The 20427-nt window shown below is 43.5% G+C and overlaps 1 protein-coding gene across 2 annotated transcripts in view; it reads right to left on the bottom strand.

Moving 5' to 3' along the window:
• The window catches only part of PHACTR2 (phosphatase and actin regulator 2), a 140935-nt gene extending 123339 nt beyond the window's left edge, over positions 1-17596 (bottom strand). For both annotated transcript variants that reach the window (XM_049800216.1, XM_049800217.1), the window contains exon 1: positions 17041-17596. In XM_049800216.1, coding sequence (XP_049656173.1) covers positions 17041-17185 — 145 coding nt within the window. In that variant the 5' untranslated portion in view covers positions 17186-17596. The remainder of the gene's footprint in view (positions 1-17040) is intronic.
• Positions 17597-20427: the final 2831 nt, after the last annotated feature.

Genomic DNA, 20427 nt, shown 5'->3' with positions numbered 1-20427 from the left:
GAGACTCTCCTATTACAGACTTAATGATCACATTTCTATTTTATGAAAGAAAAGTCAAGTGCAATAGGCAAACCTTCTAATGGGCTTAGGCAGAACTTGCAGATTCTCTGCTCTCTATCTCCCACAGGTTTTTATGTCCAAATCAAGACCTAAATCACTTAGGAAGCATGCTTAACAGTTAACCTAAAAGGAAACATTCAGATGCTATGTTGTCCTAAGGCTGCAACAAGCAGTGAAGTAGGCCACCTTATTTATTGCATCTTTAGGTCAATGTTGTATCTGAACCCAAAATAGGTTAGTGCGTAATTTTCGAATTGGTAAAAAAAAACGCTGTCCTTTTCATCCTGACATAAGGATATTATTAACTACACATTTCAAAACCTGGATGGAACTACACTGTGCCTCCACCTCCAGAGTCCAGGACATGAACATCTCCCACCACCCTGCTCTAGCAACACAGCCTGCCCCAAAGTTTTCAGAAGGCCTGCAGCAGTCCTGGATATTCTTGAGCCACTGGGGCTGGAACACACCAAGCATTTCTTGTGGGTGCTGTGGAGTGAGGGAGCTTTGGCTCCTTAGTCTTGCAGATGCTGCAATGGCTGCTTGGGGGTTGTTGGAAGAGTATGACTGCTAGAGGCTTGTACTCGGCTGGGACCTGGATAATAGGATCTATTGTAAGGGCCTTTTTTTTTTTTTTTTTTTTTTAGTTTCTTTCCCCACTCCCCCCATTATATTCATCTACACATAGATGTGGGAGGTGGCCAGAACCTACAGATGTGATTTCCTGGACTTCTGATTTTGTTTGTACTACTTTAATGCTACAATTTTATAAGACATGGATTACATTCTATAAAATGACACAGTCATTTTTCACTGAGTCACTTTTCATGATCATTTCAGGCAGTACTGAATAAATAATGGAGAACTGTTTTGATAATTTAGTAAGAGTGTTCTTTTCATGTTTCATTTGGAGGATATGTCATGGGAAAACTGCTTTAGCTTACTTTTAGTCATATATCTAGTGTCTATACTTTTATTATTTCATCCAGAAAAAATTTTCTGTTGCACACATACTAGCATACATGAATGCTTTGATGTTGTCTTTGATACTTATCAATTGTATATGAACCACTTAACATTACTGGGGTGTTTTTCATGAAATACAGTCTAAAAGTAAAAATCTAGCCAGGCCCTCCTCCTCCAAGAATAAAGAAAAAAAAAAGGAAAACAAAAGCTTTTTCCTGCTATAAAGTTGTCTTGAGGTTGGAAAGAATGAGTGATGTCTCTCTTTTAGGCTTATAGGGAAAGCCTTTCTAATGCTCAATTTTTTAGGCTGGGAGAAAGAATTCCTGTTTTCAGGCTCTTTCAGACCAGTCAAGGGATCCTGCATCTGCCCTTAGAGCTGCATACATCAAATCTAAATCTCTAGCAGGCCAGGAAAACATCAAGGTAAGCAATACCTACTTCAATGCACAATGCCAATGGAGGTCTAGGTGTGCATTTCTGAACACATTTTTTAGGTTCCATTGAGTTTTGTTTTAGAAAAGACTGCTTCAGATTCAGCACATAAAAAAATTGTAGTCCAATTACTTTAATGGTTTCTTTTTCGGAAGACTACATAATAAATGAACAACTCGGCCTGAGAGTCTGCTTTTATGAACTTGCTATGGACCGGGGTCAAAGCACTCTGTACAAATACTGGAAAACCTGGTTCTAATTAAAGCTGACTTCTCCCATAATGAATCAATGTCCAAGTGTGCAACAGGCTGCCGGCAAAGAATAAGAGCTTCTATTAGTTCCCAAACAACACAGACAACAGATCTTGCTCACCCAATCCTCAGCAGTTTCTTTGACAGATCAATACAAAACCCGCAAGCCCCGACCAAAGTACAGCAGAATCAATACTACAAGGAGATCCAATTTCACCAGCACAACTGATAATGCCAAGCTTGCAGCATTACCTTGGCTGAGGGAAGAGCAATGGCTGATAATAACATTTTGTGTTGTCTAAATATACGTTTTATGGATTTAAAAAAAGGGGGGCGGGGGCTCAGGAAATTTAAAACACCACCATGCCATCCCATCCCATCCCATCCCACTCCAGCTTTGTGCTTTTAAAGACAGCTGAGTTTGCATTTAAAGACATCAAAAGTAACGACAACCCTGCCGTGACTTCATCTGGGAAGGAGCAGAAACCAGGCGAAACCAGCTCAGGGCAATCTACCAACTCTGCTGCAGGAGGGCTGCTCACTTCATTGAAACAAGCCTATACTTCAAATCCTCTCATCTGCGAGCAGGTGGGTGATCCAGGCAGAAATCCGGTGACGGAGAGACAGTGTTCGCTGATCAGCATAACAACCGCCCCATCTAGTGTACCAGCATCACACGGCAGCATCTCGCTGGGACACAAAATCTCTCACCCAGCAGTCCCCTGGCAGTCAGCTGGGGAGCTTAAGGCACCTAAACACAGGTCTGGGGGTGACAGATAATGGGAGGTGCAGCAAATGGGTCAGAAGACCGAGGGAGCAGTTGGCAGCATACGGTATAAGGCATATGACCGGGCTCGGGGAAAGCTGTTTTAGCGGTGACAAGGCCGGATGCTGCAGTAATCGTAAGGATGCTCTTAGCTCTGAAGTCCTACCAAAAATAGCTAAAGCGGGAGGTAACAGAACAGGAGCTACAGGCGGGTTAATCCTACTTTATGGCTGGGCAAAATATCCCATTTCAACTGTATACTGATAAACCTAAGCATCCTCAGAAAAGCCAAAAAGCCCGACTTTTCCAACTTTTTTCCATCTCCCTCCTCCTGCAGCAGGAAGGCTGCCAAAGCTGTTGGGCCTTATAGGACAGGAAATATCATGAACAAAGGCAAAAGAAAGCTCCGTTACCTTATACATTCACTACACTAGTGAAACTTTCTTCAAGAAATTACTATAATGCAAACAAATTGTTTAAACCCACCAACCTACCCATTTAGAAAAGCTGTTTTCTGTTGTACAGTCTATGTTTTTAGGCTCCTTCACAGACCTGTTGGAAAATCTCAGCCTATTGACAATTCTCCTCATCTCCATGGTGGGGCAGAGCTGGAACTGGTCAGGGTCCAGCACGTTAGCTCTGCTGGCCACCACAGGCAGATGGGCTCCTGCAGTAATTGATGCTAGATGGAGAGCATCCCCACTTTTCCCCCACTTGGTGGGCATTGCAGTGCAAAAGATCTGGAGGATAAGTATTTTCCACTGAACAGAAATCAAGGGAGCTGAGCCAAAAAGTAGTTTACTGGAGTTAAAGTGGAAAAGGCAGAGCAGAATAAACTGATTTTTCTAGATAAAAAAAATCATTTGCTCTGTTTGTGGACATAATGGTGGGACTAACAAAAAACCTATCAAATATTGGAATGAAGTAATTAATTCTAGTCCTGTTGGAGATCTTTCACATTTTAAACCCTCTCCATTTTCCTTTGCTCTCCAAGTCTTCCCCTTGCCCTTCCTACTCCTTTTGATACCATAATAAAAGGACTAGCTGCATGGAGGGAGATAATACCCCTCACGTCGGAGAACAAGAGCCAACACGCTCCTCACTCCGACTCACAGGCAGAAGAGATTGGAGAAACTCTGTGCATCACAGACAACCCCCTCCTCTTCCTGTCCTACCTAAGTAACAAGGAGCCCAGGCAGAGCTCTCATCCTATGAGGAGACCCTCTCGCATGAAGCTAGGCTGCCTGGAGACCCCCACATCATCAAGTGTACCTTTCACAGGAAAAAGGTAGAAGTCAGTGTATAATGTTACCCTCTGTGAAATTGCTGTAGATGCTTTCTACTGGCTCCTTGTTTAATTTCCTTTGGAAAACAAGATCACATTTATTTTGATCATTATTGAGCCTGGGAAATCACAAAACCTATTAATGCATCTCACACCTGCTTACATCAGGATTTTCTTAAGAGGCTGGAACTGAAAAAAACTCAGGCTGGTCCCAAAGGGCCTTTTGCCTTCCAAAGGACTGTGATACTGAACTTCACGTCACCTCATCTTTGTAAAGTGTCGTGAAGAGGCCTTCCTGGGATAAAAGCTGCAGTGATAACACTTCAGCCTGAGCCAAAGCCCTTTGAAGTCAGTAGCAGCCCTGCCAGCCACAAGCGTACCAACATCATGAATCAGGCCTCCAGAAACATAAGGATGGCATAGAAAGCACATTATAACTTCATTTAGAATGAAAAAAGAACAGCAAATTTTTCTGTCTCTTTCTCCTAGTTTCTGAATGCCTGGGCATTGCAGGATTGTGTTTTCAGAAGTTTTCAACACCAAAGAAGCCCAGCAGCCACTGAAAAAAATCAGCAACTGAGAATGTGACTGTAAGAGCCAAACCAAAACACTATTAAACACTGGAAAGTCACAATGAAATCACAAGCCCAGAAACACTGCAGTAGGCTTCGGTGGCAGTGTACTGCTGCATTTCAAAGAAGAGGGAAGCTCGGGTGGGTCACAGTCACAGCGATGGCTTGGCTGGACCACACTGGCATAGCCCGAGCTGGATGCTCCGTTGAAGAATGCTTGGTCCACTCACCGGACGTGCTGGGTCTCCTCCCTTTTCTCAAAGCCAATGCATTTGCTGAGAGATCACGATGTCTGTATTATCTACTAACACTACACAAATACACTGAAAAGGGAGGGAAAACGTCAGCACAGACTGGAGGGGGAAAGGAAGCGGGTGCCCAGCCCTCTCTCCTTCCGTGGCAATCTCAAAGCGCAGTGACTGCAGCCTGCTCTCCTGTCCAGAGCAAGGGTCCACACGGCCAGTCTTCAGCCTTCAGCCTTTCCCTTGGAGATGCCTGGTAGCTACTGACTGCTTCCTTCCTTCCCTGTGACTGGGTACCTCTATTTTCTAGCAGAGAAAGCAAGGCTCCACCAGTCTGATAGCCAGGTGCTTATATTTCAGTGGTTTAGAAAAATGCCATTTAAATGAACTGGACTAAACTGAAGGTGGTTAGGTATTTTTTCATATATACACACTTCATCGTACCCAAGAACCTATCAATGCCTATGGACAGGGCATACCTGACATGCTCTTATTCCTTGCGTGTCATGAATTCTCAACAGAAGAACCCATACAGCAGTTTTATGTGTAAAATATGCACCCCTACGAAAAACTGCCCTGCACTTCTACGGCAGAGTATTTCAATTCCCACTATGCACACGACTCAGCCAATGTTCAGTGCTGCTACAGAAATTCCCAGGCTTGGAGCAATCCACTTAGGGACATTATATCCCTCAGAGCGGCACAGAGAATATATTTCATTAGAAGACAAGCAAGGAATTTTGGTTCCCTGAACCACACAAGCCTTTACTGGCAGGAGTCTTCAGCATCCGAATGAATCCCACAGGCATCTGGCACCTACCAAATGCCATTGAACCTGGCTTCTGATTTTTCCTCGGTATAATTATTACACTGGCCGAATCACTTTCACAGTGATCCCAAACTGCCGCAAAACATGAAGGCCACTTTTACAACTCTGTTTCCCATTAACAAATGGAGATTAGGAATACTGAAAAGTGCACATATTTTGATAGCTTTTATTGACATGTAAAAGGATTAGAATCAGAAATCATTTGCACGTATTTTTAAAACTCAGGTCCTCCTTATAAATGTGCATAATTTGAAGCATCTAATCCTGAGTCTGAGGGATGCATATTGCCATTTACAGAGCTCTTTCTGGTTTTTTTTCCCCTCTCTCCCATTATTACGATAATCACTGTTTGTATAAAAACATTTTGGATCAAATCTCATTTACCTCATACGAGCTATGCATGAAGTTTAGTTTTCTGAGATTTATTTCCTCTGTGGGATATATATAACTGAGACAAATTCACTGGAGCAGAAGTATGGCGTTCTAATAATTATTAGAATTCACTTCACTACTTAGTGCCTGAATTAAAATCTCCTTGTTATAATTTCTTTAAAAATAGCAATGGGCTTAGAAGACAGACAAAACTTGTTTATTTGATGGATTTCTCATTGTCAAGACCCCGCTGCCTGGAATTCATCTAAATATTCTAAATGTTCACCCAAACTCATCTAAATATATGTTGATCTTAAGCCTAAGGGTAAAAGTGAGTGTGACACAACTCCCCTTCAAAATACTGAGGGAGAATTTCCTTGGGTTTTGGCCTTTCATTTCACTTATCTTATTGTCAGTTATTTCTTTGCTGCTTGGGAAAATTCCTTCCCATCTCTTTTGCTTCCCTCTGCTTTTAAAGGAGGTGGAGAGGACACCCTGCCACAGATGGGGAGACATAGATGTGGCTCTTCCATCCAGCCAAAAAGCAAGATCCATCTTTATCTCCTTACCCAATGTGTCTGATGCAGGTGGATGGCTTGTATGCTCAGTCCTGCGTCCCCTACTGGCATTCCTGAGCTGGCCTAAACACAGAGCAATAAAAATCTGCAACTGCAAAAGACCGTGCTCATTGCCACTGCAAAACAGTTTCTTTTCACACACTTTTTAGTATGTTTCCAGCTCTGGTTTTAAGTGTTTCCAGCAGGTAGCTTTCACTTTCTACTGGGACGCTATCCCCAGCCCAATAAATCTCACTCCCAAGAAACCTTTTACACACGTCCCCTCCTATGCTTGCAGCACTTTTCCAATCTTGGCCTAGAATGAGTGGAACAAGTATCTTTTTCCCCACAGAGTTTACACAATAATGCAGTAAAGCTGCAAAAGCTCTGTGCTCCACTGAGTCACTTTCACTCACCAGGAATTTATGTGATACCAACTCGTGTGTTGCTTGCAAAAGACAATTTCTGATTTTAAAAAATTACAGTTCCACCAAAGGGCAAAACCATCCAAAAGAGACTTCACAGAAGACATAAGAAGTATAGAAAATCTTTACTTAAACTGCTGACACCAAGACGAAGTCTGGTGGGTCTTTCTCCCCCTGAACTCAGCAGACCGGTTACAGACATCTTGCCAGCACTCACTCTGGCGGTGTTTCCTTTCTCTTCTTAAAAGACTAGCAACCGCATTATTTTAGACATTGTGAAAAAAGTGCTTTCGTTTGCACTTTACTTAACCCAGCTTAAATTAAGAGTGATTTCAAAGCAACGCCTAACTTGCTAATAGGCAACTACCTTGCGATTTCGAGATGGCGTGCCACCTTCCCTCACCCAAGGATGGGCAAACCTGCGGAGCTGCCTGTCTCCTGGTGCTGCCTCCGCGGCAGGCACCGAGTGAAAGGCTTTATTTGTCCCCATGAAAGCTGCAAGGGAAGCAGCTTTCTTCCAGGAGCTGGTGATGATCAGGAGAGCTCTTTGACACAGAGCTGAAAAAGGGCAGGCAGCACATCCGAAGGCCCAAGCTCTCCCCAAAGTCTTTCACCCCTGTAGCTGAAAGAAAGTCTTTCACTCTGCTGTTTCCCTCCAGGTCTGGCAGATCCCACACTGCAAGGGTGTAGCTTTCAGATGCTGTTTCTGATAGACCACTAAAAGCATAAGCTGTAGTACAACGTACTCATGTACCCTGTGCCCGGTTGATAAACACCCGTACCACAGAGTGAAATAGGTGCTGCTGGCTCGTGAGCCAAAATCACCTACAAAATCATATATACGTTCACCAGTTCGCCATGTGAAGATCCCATTAGACAAATCACAAGCTGACGATATAAGTAAGAGAAAGCTCAGAAAATTACTGCATCAATCCTTTGGAAATCTTCCCTCAAAATGATTTTTGCTATTTGCAGATCAAAAGCCATCATTTATCTCAACTTCCAAAGAATAAGGCAAAATTCATAGCAGATGTGTCTCCAAAGACTTAAATAGCTGTGTGGCAGCATATTTTTTGGATTTGCTATTCACTAAAATAAACTCGGTGTGAAATACTGCCACTCAGTTTTGTTTGCAGCAAGGCATAACAGGAAAAAAACATTATTTTTTTTTTAAATTTTCAGGGCCCAAAAGTCAAATGGCTGGAAGAAAGATTCCGTGGCCCTGGGGAGCTGTAACTCTGCCTCTTGACTCACTCCTAAGGACACAGAGTTGAGAGTCTACTCAGAGAACCACAGACAGAGGTGCCTATAGCCCAAGTAACAAGCAGCAGGCCATGCTTCATCCTTGGGGCTAAAACAGTTCATATCATGACCTGGGATGTCCACTGGTCCCTGATGGATTACACATGCTCTGGCTCTGTAAGTAAAAGGACTTCATTCAATTCCAACCCTTCTGAGCTTGCCAAAACTGCTTTTAATCAGAAAAAAAAACCCACAAAAAAAATCAGAATTATGTCTTGTTGCTGCTGCCTTTTCATGCTGCACTTTGGTAGCACTCATCTTTTTTTCAGATAAAAGCTCACAGTTTCTTGGGTGGTTTAAACCACTAACACTAACTGTCAGCCCTGACACTGGGCAACAGAAGAAATAAATAAAAAATTGGCAAGCTGATGACTGCTAATTACCCTTTCGCTCACGAAGTTTAAATATAGCTGCCTGTGTTTGAACACAAAGAAGGCCTGCCATTAGGACACATTCAGCTGCAAATGCACCACAACCCCTTCTTTACTCTGCTTGTAGATGATACAAAACAATACCTCAACACCAATTCTACTTGGTGCCTGTAATTTTCTTGACTACTGTGTACATTAGTCACAGATGTTTCTTAAAAGCTGTGATTGTCGTGTGCCCCCTCCCCCCCCCCCCCAAAATGGAAAAAGCAAACACGTGCTCCGGAGGGGAGCTTTGCTACACGTGTTCTTTAGGGCCTGGTTCCATGAAATACTTCTTTATACACCCTTATTCTTTCAAGAAGGTATTTGAACCTTTAAAGAATCAGATAGCCAATGATTTAGCCATAACAAAGTAAAGTGGCAGTGGTTACACTTGCCCTGTATAGGTGGATGGGATCCCTTAGAATAATCACACTTCTGTGCCAGGAAAATTCTGACACTTCTCTGCTGCCTTTGTTCCTGTTCCTGCTCCCCAAATTAGAAAAGAAATCCTATATCGAATTTTCATATGCTGAAAAATTCTAAAAAACTCAGACTAATTTTTTGAAGTGACAATTTACCATTTTCAAATTTTGACAGATATTTCTTCTGAAAATGCAGAAATGTGACTGAAATCAGGATTGTTTCTACAAAAAAGTGGATTTTTACGAAACTCTTATTTCATCAAGATAGATACGTTTGTGTTCAAAGAAACTTTAGCGAAATTGACAACTTTAAATAATGCAGGGATCATGCCAGTCTTCAGCCTTTTCCTGATCCTCACCACTGTGCCAAGCTTTATCTTAAAAAGGCTCTGAAGCACTTCTCCTCCATTCCTAACATTCAGCAATCTGTTTTTTTAAGAATTATTAGGAGTCCTTTTTTTCCCTTCCCAATGAGCTCCTAAAATTGAAAGAATCTTTGCTCTGCCTGTACAAATTCTGATCTTTATCTCCCTGTGACAGCCAGAATATAACTTTATGTTTGCAGGTTCCTAGTCCATTCACATCTCAGTCTCTGGGGTCAAAGAGCCTCCAACATCTGGGAAGCACTGGAGTGCATCAGACTTGAATGGGCAGAACAGAAACTAATCCATACACAGGCAGACCTAGACAGAGGACCATCAAAGGTGGTATGTAGGCTATCGACAGGATACAAATGAGATTCCTTGGAAGCTATGGAGAAGAGAGAAAAGAAGGTAGTAGGGGAGAGGGGAGTGAAAGAGTGGGGAGAAGGTGAAAGGAAGAAAGAGATTAATGCCTTTTTATTTCCAGTGTAGTTTGGATAGGAGCGACTTGGGTAAAGGTGCCAAAACTGAGCTACTGACTGATGCATCCAGCTAACAGAAATAGTGTGTGGTACTGTGCAACTGGGCAAACTCCTCAAGTGGGAGCCAATACAATTTGTGTGTGAGACTGAAGTCACGTCTGGAATTGAAGGGAAAGAAAAAGTAAGTGCTTTTAATAGGAGTCCACCCTCCCCAAACAAGTTTTTTTTCTCAATACTGTAAATTGTGCAAAAATTCAAAAATATAGGGCAAACTGTGAAATACATGTTTTAATTAAAAATAATGATTAAATGCTACATTTTCTGAAAAATAAGACACTTAGTAAAAAATATGATCATTATTTCAAAGAGAAGCCATTTACACACAGTATTTTACCATGTGAAGAGTTGCCATATTGCCACCTCTGGTAGAACGTTTCCTCTTCCACATTTCCCTCCCAGCTCCCCTCCATTCAGCCCTGTACTTCTCTGAATGTGGCCAAACAGTTTTAACAACAACATGAGAAGTGGGGATGGCAGTCCAGAATGTGCCAGAAATATATAAGGAATGTGAGAAAGGAGAGGGTAAGAAAGTGAGTGTCTTATCGCCAAAACATGCAGCGGTTTAAGCTGCTTTTTAGATCCACTTCGTTATAAAGTCCTCTACCTGAAAGCATGGCAGACTTGCAAAGTGTAGTGGCTTTGAAGCTTCAGACTATATTAAAGTAGTGCAGATGCTTCTGAGCCCATTATACTAAGTACTCAATACTGATAAATTTTAGTAATATTTCACTGCTTCAGCCTTTCAAAACAAAAAAACGTAACACCACTGAAGGCACTCATAGGATTTATACAACACAACATCTTAAAAGTCCAATTCTGCATCAAAACTGCATGATGAGGAACAAGTTTTCTCAGCTCACCATCAAGGGAAGTGTTGACTGCCTACAAACTCTGCTTGTATTTCAGGAAGATCACAGTGCTTTCCACGTGAATGAAAAGCAAGAGCATCCCTTGTTGTGGTGGGCTTTAAGACTGACAATCTCAAAGATAAAGTGAGAAGTGACTGAACTCGGAACACCGAAGTCAGGATTTTCTAGTTTCTTCTAGATATTTTTACTTTTGCGCCACTTGCTTTGTACTTGAGAAAAACTAACTTCTGCATCTGTTAAAAAGAGCAACATGCTAGGTAAAATGCTTGGAAAAAGAAAAGATTACCACTGGAGAGCTCTTTGCCTTATGCTGGAGCATATTAAATGAGAACTACTAAAATTCAGAAGCAAGACTAATACTGGTGTTACTGAAAACTGAAATCCTACAGGATTCTGGCTCTGAAAAGATTCTGACTTCAAAAACCAAAAATAAATAAAAATGTAAATTCTTCACTAATCTTTAAAAAACCTGCCAGCTATCCCCAGCCCTTTGACCTTAAATAGTGCCTGCTTTTTCAGGAAATAACGGCAAAAAGAGCAGGAGGCAGCAGGGTGGGGAAGAAAGATAAATGAATTATGCTAACAATGGATTTGACTGATGAAACATTTAGGTTTTAAAACAAAAACAAATGCTTTTTTGGAATAAGTTGTTTACATTCAGTAAGAGAAGGAGTAAAAGTTCTTCTTCAGCTAATTCTTCTTTTGATCACTTCTTAAGGCTTCATACTTGACATGTGGTCTGATATTAAATGGTTACTTGCACACACCAGCAGGAAGTGCTAAATGCCAAAGGGCCTTGAGAAACTAAAACAACCACAGTAGCAAAACGCTGAACAGATCCCACAGTCAGCTACTGATTAATTGCTGCAAAACAGGCCTTAAATCCTATGTTGTGAAAGTTTGCAGTCCAATTTCTACTTAGTCAGCCATGAAGATTATTACCACATTTAGAAAATACTTTTTTTTTTTTAAATCGTGAGCCCAAGTCTGAATATTTAATTATAAAGTTGTTGTCCCAGAGACTGGGTCATGTGTAAATGATGCATAGAATACACGGTTTGTATTTGTCAATCATAGTGTTCCCTGTGTTCCCAGTGTTCCCCATTTCACACTTAATCAGGGTTAATACCAAGAACATATCCCAGTTATTCTCCAAGAGTTGGTGTGGAATAATGTCTTTTAGTCCAGGGTAAAACAGGCAGATCATTATTTCATATGTAATATTGTATAAACCCATATTAGAAACAGCTGGCCATATTCTGGCACACACTTCTTCCCTGCACACCCACCCAATCTTATAAACTAAACCAGTTTTCAGGCACACCTAAACTTTCTCAATGTATGCAGTACAAAATGTTGTATGATTCCTGGATTTTTCCTCAGCACCCTCCTGAAACTACAAGTTACATGTAAGGATGACTGGAATGAGATTTAACATTACAGGATGATGGTCTAAGCATGTTTCCAGATTATTATGAAGAAGTAGATGCTTCAATTCTGTAAGCATATGTCAAATTTCATATGGTTAAGATTGCTGCATCTTTCTGATAGTTCAAATTTTCAAATTGATGGAAAAATATTAATGTGGACTTAGGGACAGGATGCACTGTTTCTTGGAAATCAAACAATTGGGTAGAGTTTAGTTTCTAAATCTCCAGCAACGACAATTTGTCTTAACTGCTATTCTAGTTTTCTACCCCAAATTATCCACCTTGGGCTTCTTGCAACGTTGTGTGCTTTGATGTATGTTGCAAACAAGTCCTGCTTGATAAACTGGAGATTCACGTTTTCCCGTAACTTCCATATTTTCATATAATGTACCAAGCCAGTTGCTTTAGTTACAAGTGTTCTTCCACGTCATGAGGCTGCTCTCCCCTCACCCCCATCTGATGACTGAAAAACATCACCTTCTAACTGCCCTCCCAAAGCACATCTGATGTCTTCTTCACAAACACTGAACACAACTCCCATAGACCTTGGTAGGACTCTTGCTTGGTGTATATGGAAATTGCATCCAAGAAACTGCAATCTGTGGCCATTTTGGGAAATACAAGAGCAGTAGGAAATACCTACCTAGCCAAAATATATCTTTTTCCCTAGGTTCCAAGCCCCCAGATAGTCAAGTCAATCTCTAGATAAGAAGTTTTGGGGAGTCACTCTTTCTAGATGCTCAAATACCTCCAGCTGTCAAAAAACATCTTATTTCCTTCACATCAGCCAGCAAGTCTGTCCTTTAAGAAAAGAATCTGACGTTTGCTAGGTTTACAACACAGAGCGCGCTAATCATGAAGAGCTCCAATAATTCCAAAAATCATCAATTTTCTTCCCATCCAACATCAGCCACTCTGATCACTACATGAAATCTTCCCTGATTCTTCACTGAGGTGGGTGAGTATAAGCCATCCTTTCACCCACCCTATTCTGGACTCAGCAGCAGAAGGAATCATAGCAGTTACTCGTTACCATTTTGAATAAATTAACCTGCAAAGGACCACTTTGCCACCCAAAAATTCACAGAATAATCTTGGGAGGCAGGACAAGTTTTGAGGCCGGACTGTCATTTGCACTCCACCTTTCACTGTCTGCTGCAACCCAGCATCTGGGATATAGCCTGAGGTATTGAATTGCTGCCTGAATTCTCAGGTAGGGGTTTTTTTATATCTGTCATCACAAAGGTATGAAAAAAAAAAAGCATGAAAGGAATGGAAACACGCATGAGGACCTCACCTCTCTACCTGCAAGGTGCATTTCTTAGCAGTGGAACAAATTATCTGAAACTTCTACTTCTTGCTAAAGAGCGAGACCTCAAGAGGAACTGCAACAATATGACTCTCTGAATCCCAGAGTGGAGAAATGGGTGTTTTTCTGACTTCTGGTCTGAGCAGTAAAGTTCCCTTTTCACCAACACATACCTCACCACAAACCTCACCACCTTCGGAGCAAAATGCAAGGCTGTATAGCAAAAACCACAACACTGAAAAGAGAACAAACTGAAAACTGTCTACGTGGACATGCAGATAAAGAAAGGGCACCGCAAAGCTGAGGTTGGCGCCTGTCACGAACAGAACTGCCAGCGCCTCTTTGCAACCGGAGCACAAAGGCAGCTGATAAGAAACACCAACACCCCCCTGCACCCCGGGGCTCACCGCTCATGCTGAGAGCTGCCCTCAGCCCCATAGCCAGCAAATCTAGATTTTGGAGAAATTCTGGGAAAGCACTTGAACAGTCTTTGTTTCAAATGCAGTTCAGTCTCCATCTATGCTGGGCAAATCAAGAGACTCAGCTAATGTGATCCACCTTTAAGGTGGGTTTAAATCTAGTCACTAAACCTGGAATGCTGGTTAAAGGTATGTAATTCAAGCAGCATTCTTCAAGCGGCACTGGTGTTGCTCTGAAATTTTAGGAGAATATGTTTTTTTTCACCAATCTCATAGCAATGCTCTGGCAAACCAGCCAGTTGTGAGGTGGGGAGTACAATGTTGAAGTGATGCACAGGCTATCCTGCCACAAAGGCTCTGAACTTCAGTAACATTACAATTTTTCAGGGTCTAAATCAAAAGTCTAGATCGTGCCACGCTTACTCATGATGAGGATCACCTTATTCCTCCCAGGGTCTTACCAGAAGTAAAGAAGATGTTGGAAGGTAAAGGCCTGATACCATGACGGGTGAGGTAACAGCCCAGAGAGGGAAATTAAGTAATCTTCTACCACTAAGCCTAACAGAAAAGCCCAGCTTTAAGAAGAAGAAAAGCAGAAAATATACTGCTCTCACAAACTGGACCACAGCTGATGAAGTGAGATGCTGTAAAGTGACACCAGGAAGTTGTTACGTTCAGCATATGATAACAGCAGAGGAAGGAGTGGGGGTAAGAAAGGACAGGCAGCATAAACATGGGGACCTCCCGACCAGCCTCACTGTATATCGAGATACATACAGTACTGATCTAGAATAACAAACAGATGCATTCTATGAGCCACTGCCAAAGCTGCTTTTAGAAAGGCTATTACATTTCCCTTAGCTAGAAGGGTCTCTACAAATATTGACTCTTAACAGAACCTGCACTGAGAGTGGTAGATCAGGTGATGGTAAAATAAATGACGGTGTGAACTATCTATAGAGGTACTAACCCATCACTGATGGAGTGCGAGGAGACAATATCGTCTTCTCAGCACAGCCAGCGTCCGGATCTAGAAAATGAAGATTAATATGCAACAGAAACTGCAACTTACGACTTCAACAGTTGCAAGTGAATCACTCCAGGAACAGGCAGCAAGCAAACATTTTGCAGGTTATTTAAAACGCAAATTGTTCTTTTCTAAATGGAGCAGCTGGAGCCCAGGTAACATCTGATGTAAATCAGTGACCTACTTTAAATTAATCAAATGGAACAGCTATAGAAAGAGGTAGAAGCAAAAATAATAATAAGGCTCATATTTTTTCTCTAAGTGCTTCACATTTCTGCCCCTGTTACGGTTGTTCTCCAGGTTAGTGGGGGAATGAAAAAGCAGGTTATTTTAATGGCATCTAAGTATAAAACCAATTCTCTAACCATCACATTAAAAATTGAACAGCTTTGCATCTTTAATGCATACTTTCCTTTTTAAAGAGGGAATCAACAGTTGTGTGGCAGCATGCAAGTATTTTTGTTGTGACCAGTGAGCAGCTGGAAAAAAATACAGGAAGCAGCAATGGAGAAAATAGAGAACGAAAGAAAAGATGTCAAAAAAAAAACCAAACAGAGAAAGCAAATCTTGTCACTTGCTGGCAGGAAGCACATCCTCAAAATTAAAAGAAAAAAATCAAGTAGGGCAACAGGGAGGCCTAAATTTTGTGTGTAAGAAGTGACAAATAACAACACATCTTTGAAAACACCATCATTTTAACCTCCACTGGATTTGCCAGTCTCTTCTAATGAACCCAGCTCATTGTTAGTAGTCTTTGTAGTTAAGCTAACAACCAACATAGTCTAACATTGACATAGTCTCAATCTTGTCAACCTCTGTGGTGATCCCTCTTGCATCCAGGTTAAGGCATCCTGTGTACATTATCAGGTCATAGTGCGTTGTTCATGCAGCACTCTTCCAGACGGTGCTGAAATACACCTTCCACCTAAAAGCAGTCCTTTCTGAGTTGGACAAACCACTGAAACCCCCTCCCTCCTCCCTGTCCCAAATGTCCTTCAACGTAACTTTTCAGTAGACACAGAAAAAGGCAGAACAGAGAATTATGCAGAAAACAGCAGGTAGAGTTGCTTTTCCTTGCAGTCTCTGGCCCCACAAGTTGAATCTACTTGCTCCTATGTGACTAAGCAAGTTTTCATTCCCTCTCTCCTCATCAGGCAGGCATAGCCGTATATTTGAGCTTCCCCAAGCAAACGGTCTGCTCCATCTTAACACCCCCTGATGAGCAAACATAAGAGGACACAGTGGTCCATTGCAGACCTAACCGTGCATCACGCTGTCCTACTTGTGCCGCAGCAGAGGAGGTCCCTCAGTACGCTATGGAGCTTCCCCGATGGCATTGCGGTTCATGGGTACCTCTGGGCATTAGTGTACGAGTGCATCCAAAATACCAGGGAAGTACGTGCCTACAGTCTTGTTTGAGTCAACAGAGCACGGCTGATTTGCAACTGGGCGAGCACACATTTTCAATTTTCCTTAATACCCAACCTCAGGAAACAGCCTGAGTAAAGAATAGCCCAACTGAGTATGTATTTATTTTACTTTGGCCACTTTCAAAGATCTGCACTATAAACTAGGACCCTCACTTCGTCTCATTTTACACAGCAAAGCTACTCCAAATCCTGCAGGAAGCCTGCTCTGTCCCACAGGGCCAGCTTCCACCCCCCAAATCATCCTGTGCGCACTTGCAGTGGTTACCTCCTGAAGGAGGACAGTGGGATACAGGCTCATGCACTTTTTTTGCCTCACCTGTTAACGAAAAACCCAGTGGAGATGTAAGTGCATGAGGTAAAATTCTAACACGCAACTGAAGGGTAACGTGTGAGGCGGAAGGACGAGGAGTTTTGATGTCCCCGCAATACACCCTGAAGCCTTCCTGGGGCTTTACTGCCCTTGCAGTCAGAGAAGCTTTGGCCAAAGGGCGAGTACCCATGACTTCACTGGGATTCATTTAAATCTGTGAACATGGGTATGAAAAGCCAGGAACTTGATAAACATCATCTGGAGGGGTAGACCAAGCACCACCTAAAGCAGGGACCCACACTCTGGCCACCGAGAGAAGACAGTCCCAGGTCCGGGAGGGCAGGGCCGGCTGTGGAGGAGGATGTCTTTTCCCAAATTCCCCAGTTCAGCTCGGCTCGCGGGACTCGGGGGACTCGGACACCAGGACCCTCCCCTCCCTCCCCCTTACCTGAGCCTCCCACGTTGGACCGGAGAAGGCAGGTTCTCCGGGAGGAGGAGAAGGAGGAGATGTCGCTTTGGGAGCGGCCGCGGGGACCGGGCAAGGACCAGGCGGGCTGCGGTAGTCCCCCGGTGCTCCCCGGCCTCTCAGCCATCGCCGTCGGGGAACCGAGAGGGGCAGGGAGGAGAGAAGAGGAGGGAAAGGAGCGGCGAGGGAGGGGAAAGGGAAAGTTTGCAGAGGAAGAGCCGCCCCTCGCCTCCGACCGCCCCGCCGGAGCGGGGCCGCCCCGCCGGAACGGCGACGGGGATTTTGGTCTGTCGGAGCCTAAATTTTGTGTTCGCGCAGGGGCAAAGCAAGGGGGGTGCGTGTGTGTGAAGATGCACGGAGGGAGGGACACACACACACACACCCACCCCCCCCCAGCGTCCCCTCCCTCCGTGCATCTTCACACACACACACCCCGGGTTGTCTTCATGCTCCCCGCTCCCGTCATTTCCAACTCTCGGGGGGAAAAAAAAAAAAAAAAAGAAAAAAAAAAAAGACCAGCAGTTAAAAAGGAGCCGAGCAACCGACACCACCACTTCTGTTTTGTGTAACAGGGTGCTCTCCCTCCCTCTCTCCTCCCCCGTCCCGTCCCCCGCAAACTCGGGAGGTTGCACAAGGCATCGCACCCCTGAGCCGAGCAGGGAGGGCGATGAGTCAAATCTCCTGCGTGTCCCCCCCCTCCGCCTCCCCTTCGTCTTTTTTTTTCAGGCTTGGGTTGCAGGCAAGAGGCTTTTCACAATCAGTTTTATGAGCGTGTGACTCAAGGGTTTGGGAGGGAGGTAGTCCTCCTGCCTTTCAGATCAGAAGCAGGAATCACACCGACTTCGGCAAAAGCAAAAGCAAGCCCCGTCGTTTCATTTTCTGGTGTTTGTTTGACAGATACACTTTTAATGACACGAGTCACCTTTAAAATGATATTTAACGGCTTCACTGCTTTTTACAGGCAAATCATTTTATATTCTGCCTTGAATTAAATCCTCGCTGCCCTGAAGCCGCTGGCACAATGGCAAAGACAGAGAGGACTTCGCCCCGTATATTTAACGCATCCAGTGCCACACTACCTAGCTATCAAATATGAGAGTCCCATTCAGGCTGTATGAAAACATCACAACTGCCCCTCCCCGGGTCTGAATCAAATCCTATCAAGTCTAAAACATGTCCATGAGAAATTCTATTCCTGGCCTCTGCTTCCACCCAAGCAACCAAGTGCCCTCCTATCAACGCCAAGCCCCACGCGGCTCCACAGGCACGGTGGTTTTGCAGTCTTCCTTGGCAGTCAGGCACCCTTTGCCTTTGTCCAAGCAATTGATCCAGTACACGAGTCTCGTATGTCAGCCATTAGTCAGGTCAAAAGGTCTTTTCTGCTCAACATCTCCCAGGGAATTGCCTTTATTATTTCCTCTCCTTCTTCCCTCCGCTGACAGACCAGCCTGCTCCTTCCCTAGCTGCGGAGAGCTTTCCCAGCGGGACTGTGCTGCGAGAATGAGAGGTGGGGGCTTCTCTTCAGGGGACGCAGAAGCAAGCTCCATGCTTACAGACCTTCCTGCGGGGGCCCGGTGGCTCCAGCATTGTGCAGGCAGGCACGCTGTACCCAGGTTTAGAGAGCTTCCTGCAATTGCAGACACTGGTCCTGTGTTATTCACAAAATCTTACAATGTACTATTTTTATTATTTACCCTTTGCAGCTTGCATCATTACAGATGTGACTCTGCACTGAGGACCTTTTCCCTCACTGGAGATTTCAGTAGCTGTGCCTGTGTGGGCTGGTGACATTTTCTGAACCTGTTTATGCCTTAATCAGAAGTATACTCATGACTGCTATTTACTGAACTGTTTTCTATTATTGTTTTTTTTTTTTTTTTTTAATTTAAAAGATGTGATCAAGTTCATTACTGAAATACACAGTTTCTGCTTGAAATCTCACCAAAGTCGATAGCAGGTCACTGATGTCAGAGGGCTTCGGGTCAGACCCTTGAGCTTTTTTTAAACCATTTTTCCTTCAAAGCATTTTGAGCCACAGAGCAGTTGTAACTTTGGTGTGCTATACAGAATAAGCTTCAGAGAGTCTACTTCAAAATTCCCACATTAAGGAGCTGCTCAGTGTCTGCAATCCTTTGGTGTGATCAAAAAGAAAAGGAGAACATGAAGAAATCCAAAGATAAACTAGAAAAAGATACCATAACAAAAGGTCAAAGGTGTTTAAGGATTCCTTTTGAGAAGCAAAGTGACATCTAAAGGGGTGAAGGTAAAAGAAGACATAGAGAAAGTAGGTCAACATTGACTGTAAAAAAGATATGAAGAGGGTCCTATTGTGGTATCAAAGTACTTTAGTAAATCAGAGTGATGTGAACAGTCAGAAGGAAAGAATGATACCATGGAAGACACAATGTTTTACATCAGCCTGTAACTTAATACACTCATCAAGGTATATATATGAAAATATTAAAAAATTATGTACTTCCTGTTTCCACAGCCCTTTAAATATTTTTGGATGAAATGTAACAGCTGTGGTTAATGGCTCCAGAAACTGAAGCTCTGTTTCCATAGAACAGCAGTAAAGTATACATCCTTCCCAGGTGGAAAGAGATTAATTCAGCTGCCTGCTCATTCATTTTTAACTGTTCTGATGAGATTGCCAAAGAAATTTCCATTCGTGGTGATGATTTTGGGAAGTCAGGATTTGCTGATTAAACCAAATTATTTCACAAAGGCCGTCCCATGGCCGCTAGGGTCTGAAGCAAAAATATGTAATTCAAGCATCAGGAAAGACTGGAGAACCACCAGCCCGGGCAACAAATATGCTGGAAGATGCACTTTTTTTTAAAGTACGTGCCTGGCACTCATGATCCGCAGCACAAATGCCAAGTGTCATCTACTGAATCAAGGCAGCTTCAGCACAGGCTTCCTCTGAAGCTACTCTAATGGTCAAAGAAATAATTCCCTGACAGGCTTTGGGGCACATCCCTACCCTGGAAGCCATCACGTATCCATCGGCTGGAAGGAGCTGCAGAACAATGAATACAGACCCTGTCCTTCTCGGGAAGGGGAAAGGGAAGGGGAAAGGGAGCTGAACCTGTGTTGGAAGCAGGCGGGAAGAGCAAAGCCAGCAGGCCACTGAGGCCAGCTCTGAAGCAGACCCTGGCTGCAGATCCAAGACTCGGACCTGGATCAGGCTGCGGATACAGCAGACCCCCGCAGGCAGCTTTCAGGCAAGCCCTGAGGGAGACGGCCAGTGTTGCCAGCATGAGGAGTGCAGTACTGGGCCACGCTGGGCCAAGCCAGCAGGGCCTGGGGCAAAGGAGGCGGGAGAAGCACAGCGGGATGTTGGCCGAGGCAGAAGTCAGTTACTTC

This window comes from Accipiter gentilis, chromosome 5, assembly GCF_929443795.1.
Source record: "Accipiter gentilis chromosome 5, bAccGen1.1, whole genome shotgun sequence".
NCBI lineage: Eukaryota > Metazoa > Chordata > Aves > Accipitriformes > Accipitridae > Astur > Astur gentilis.
The sequence above is the reverse complement of the archived record's forward strand: the minus strand, read 5'-3'. Positions and strand labels throughout refer to the sequence as shown.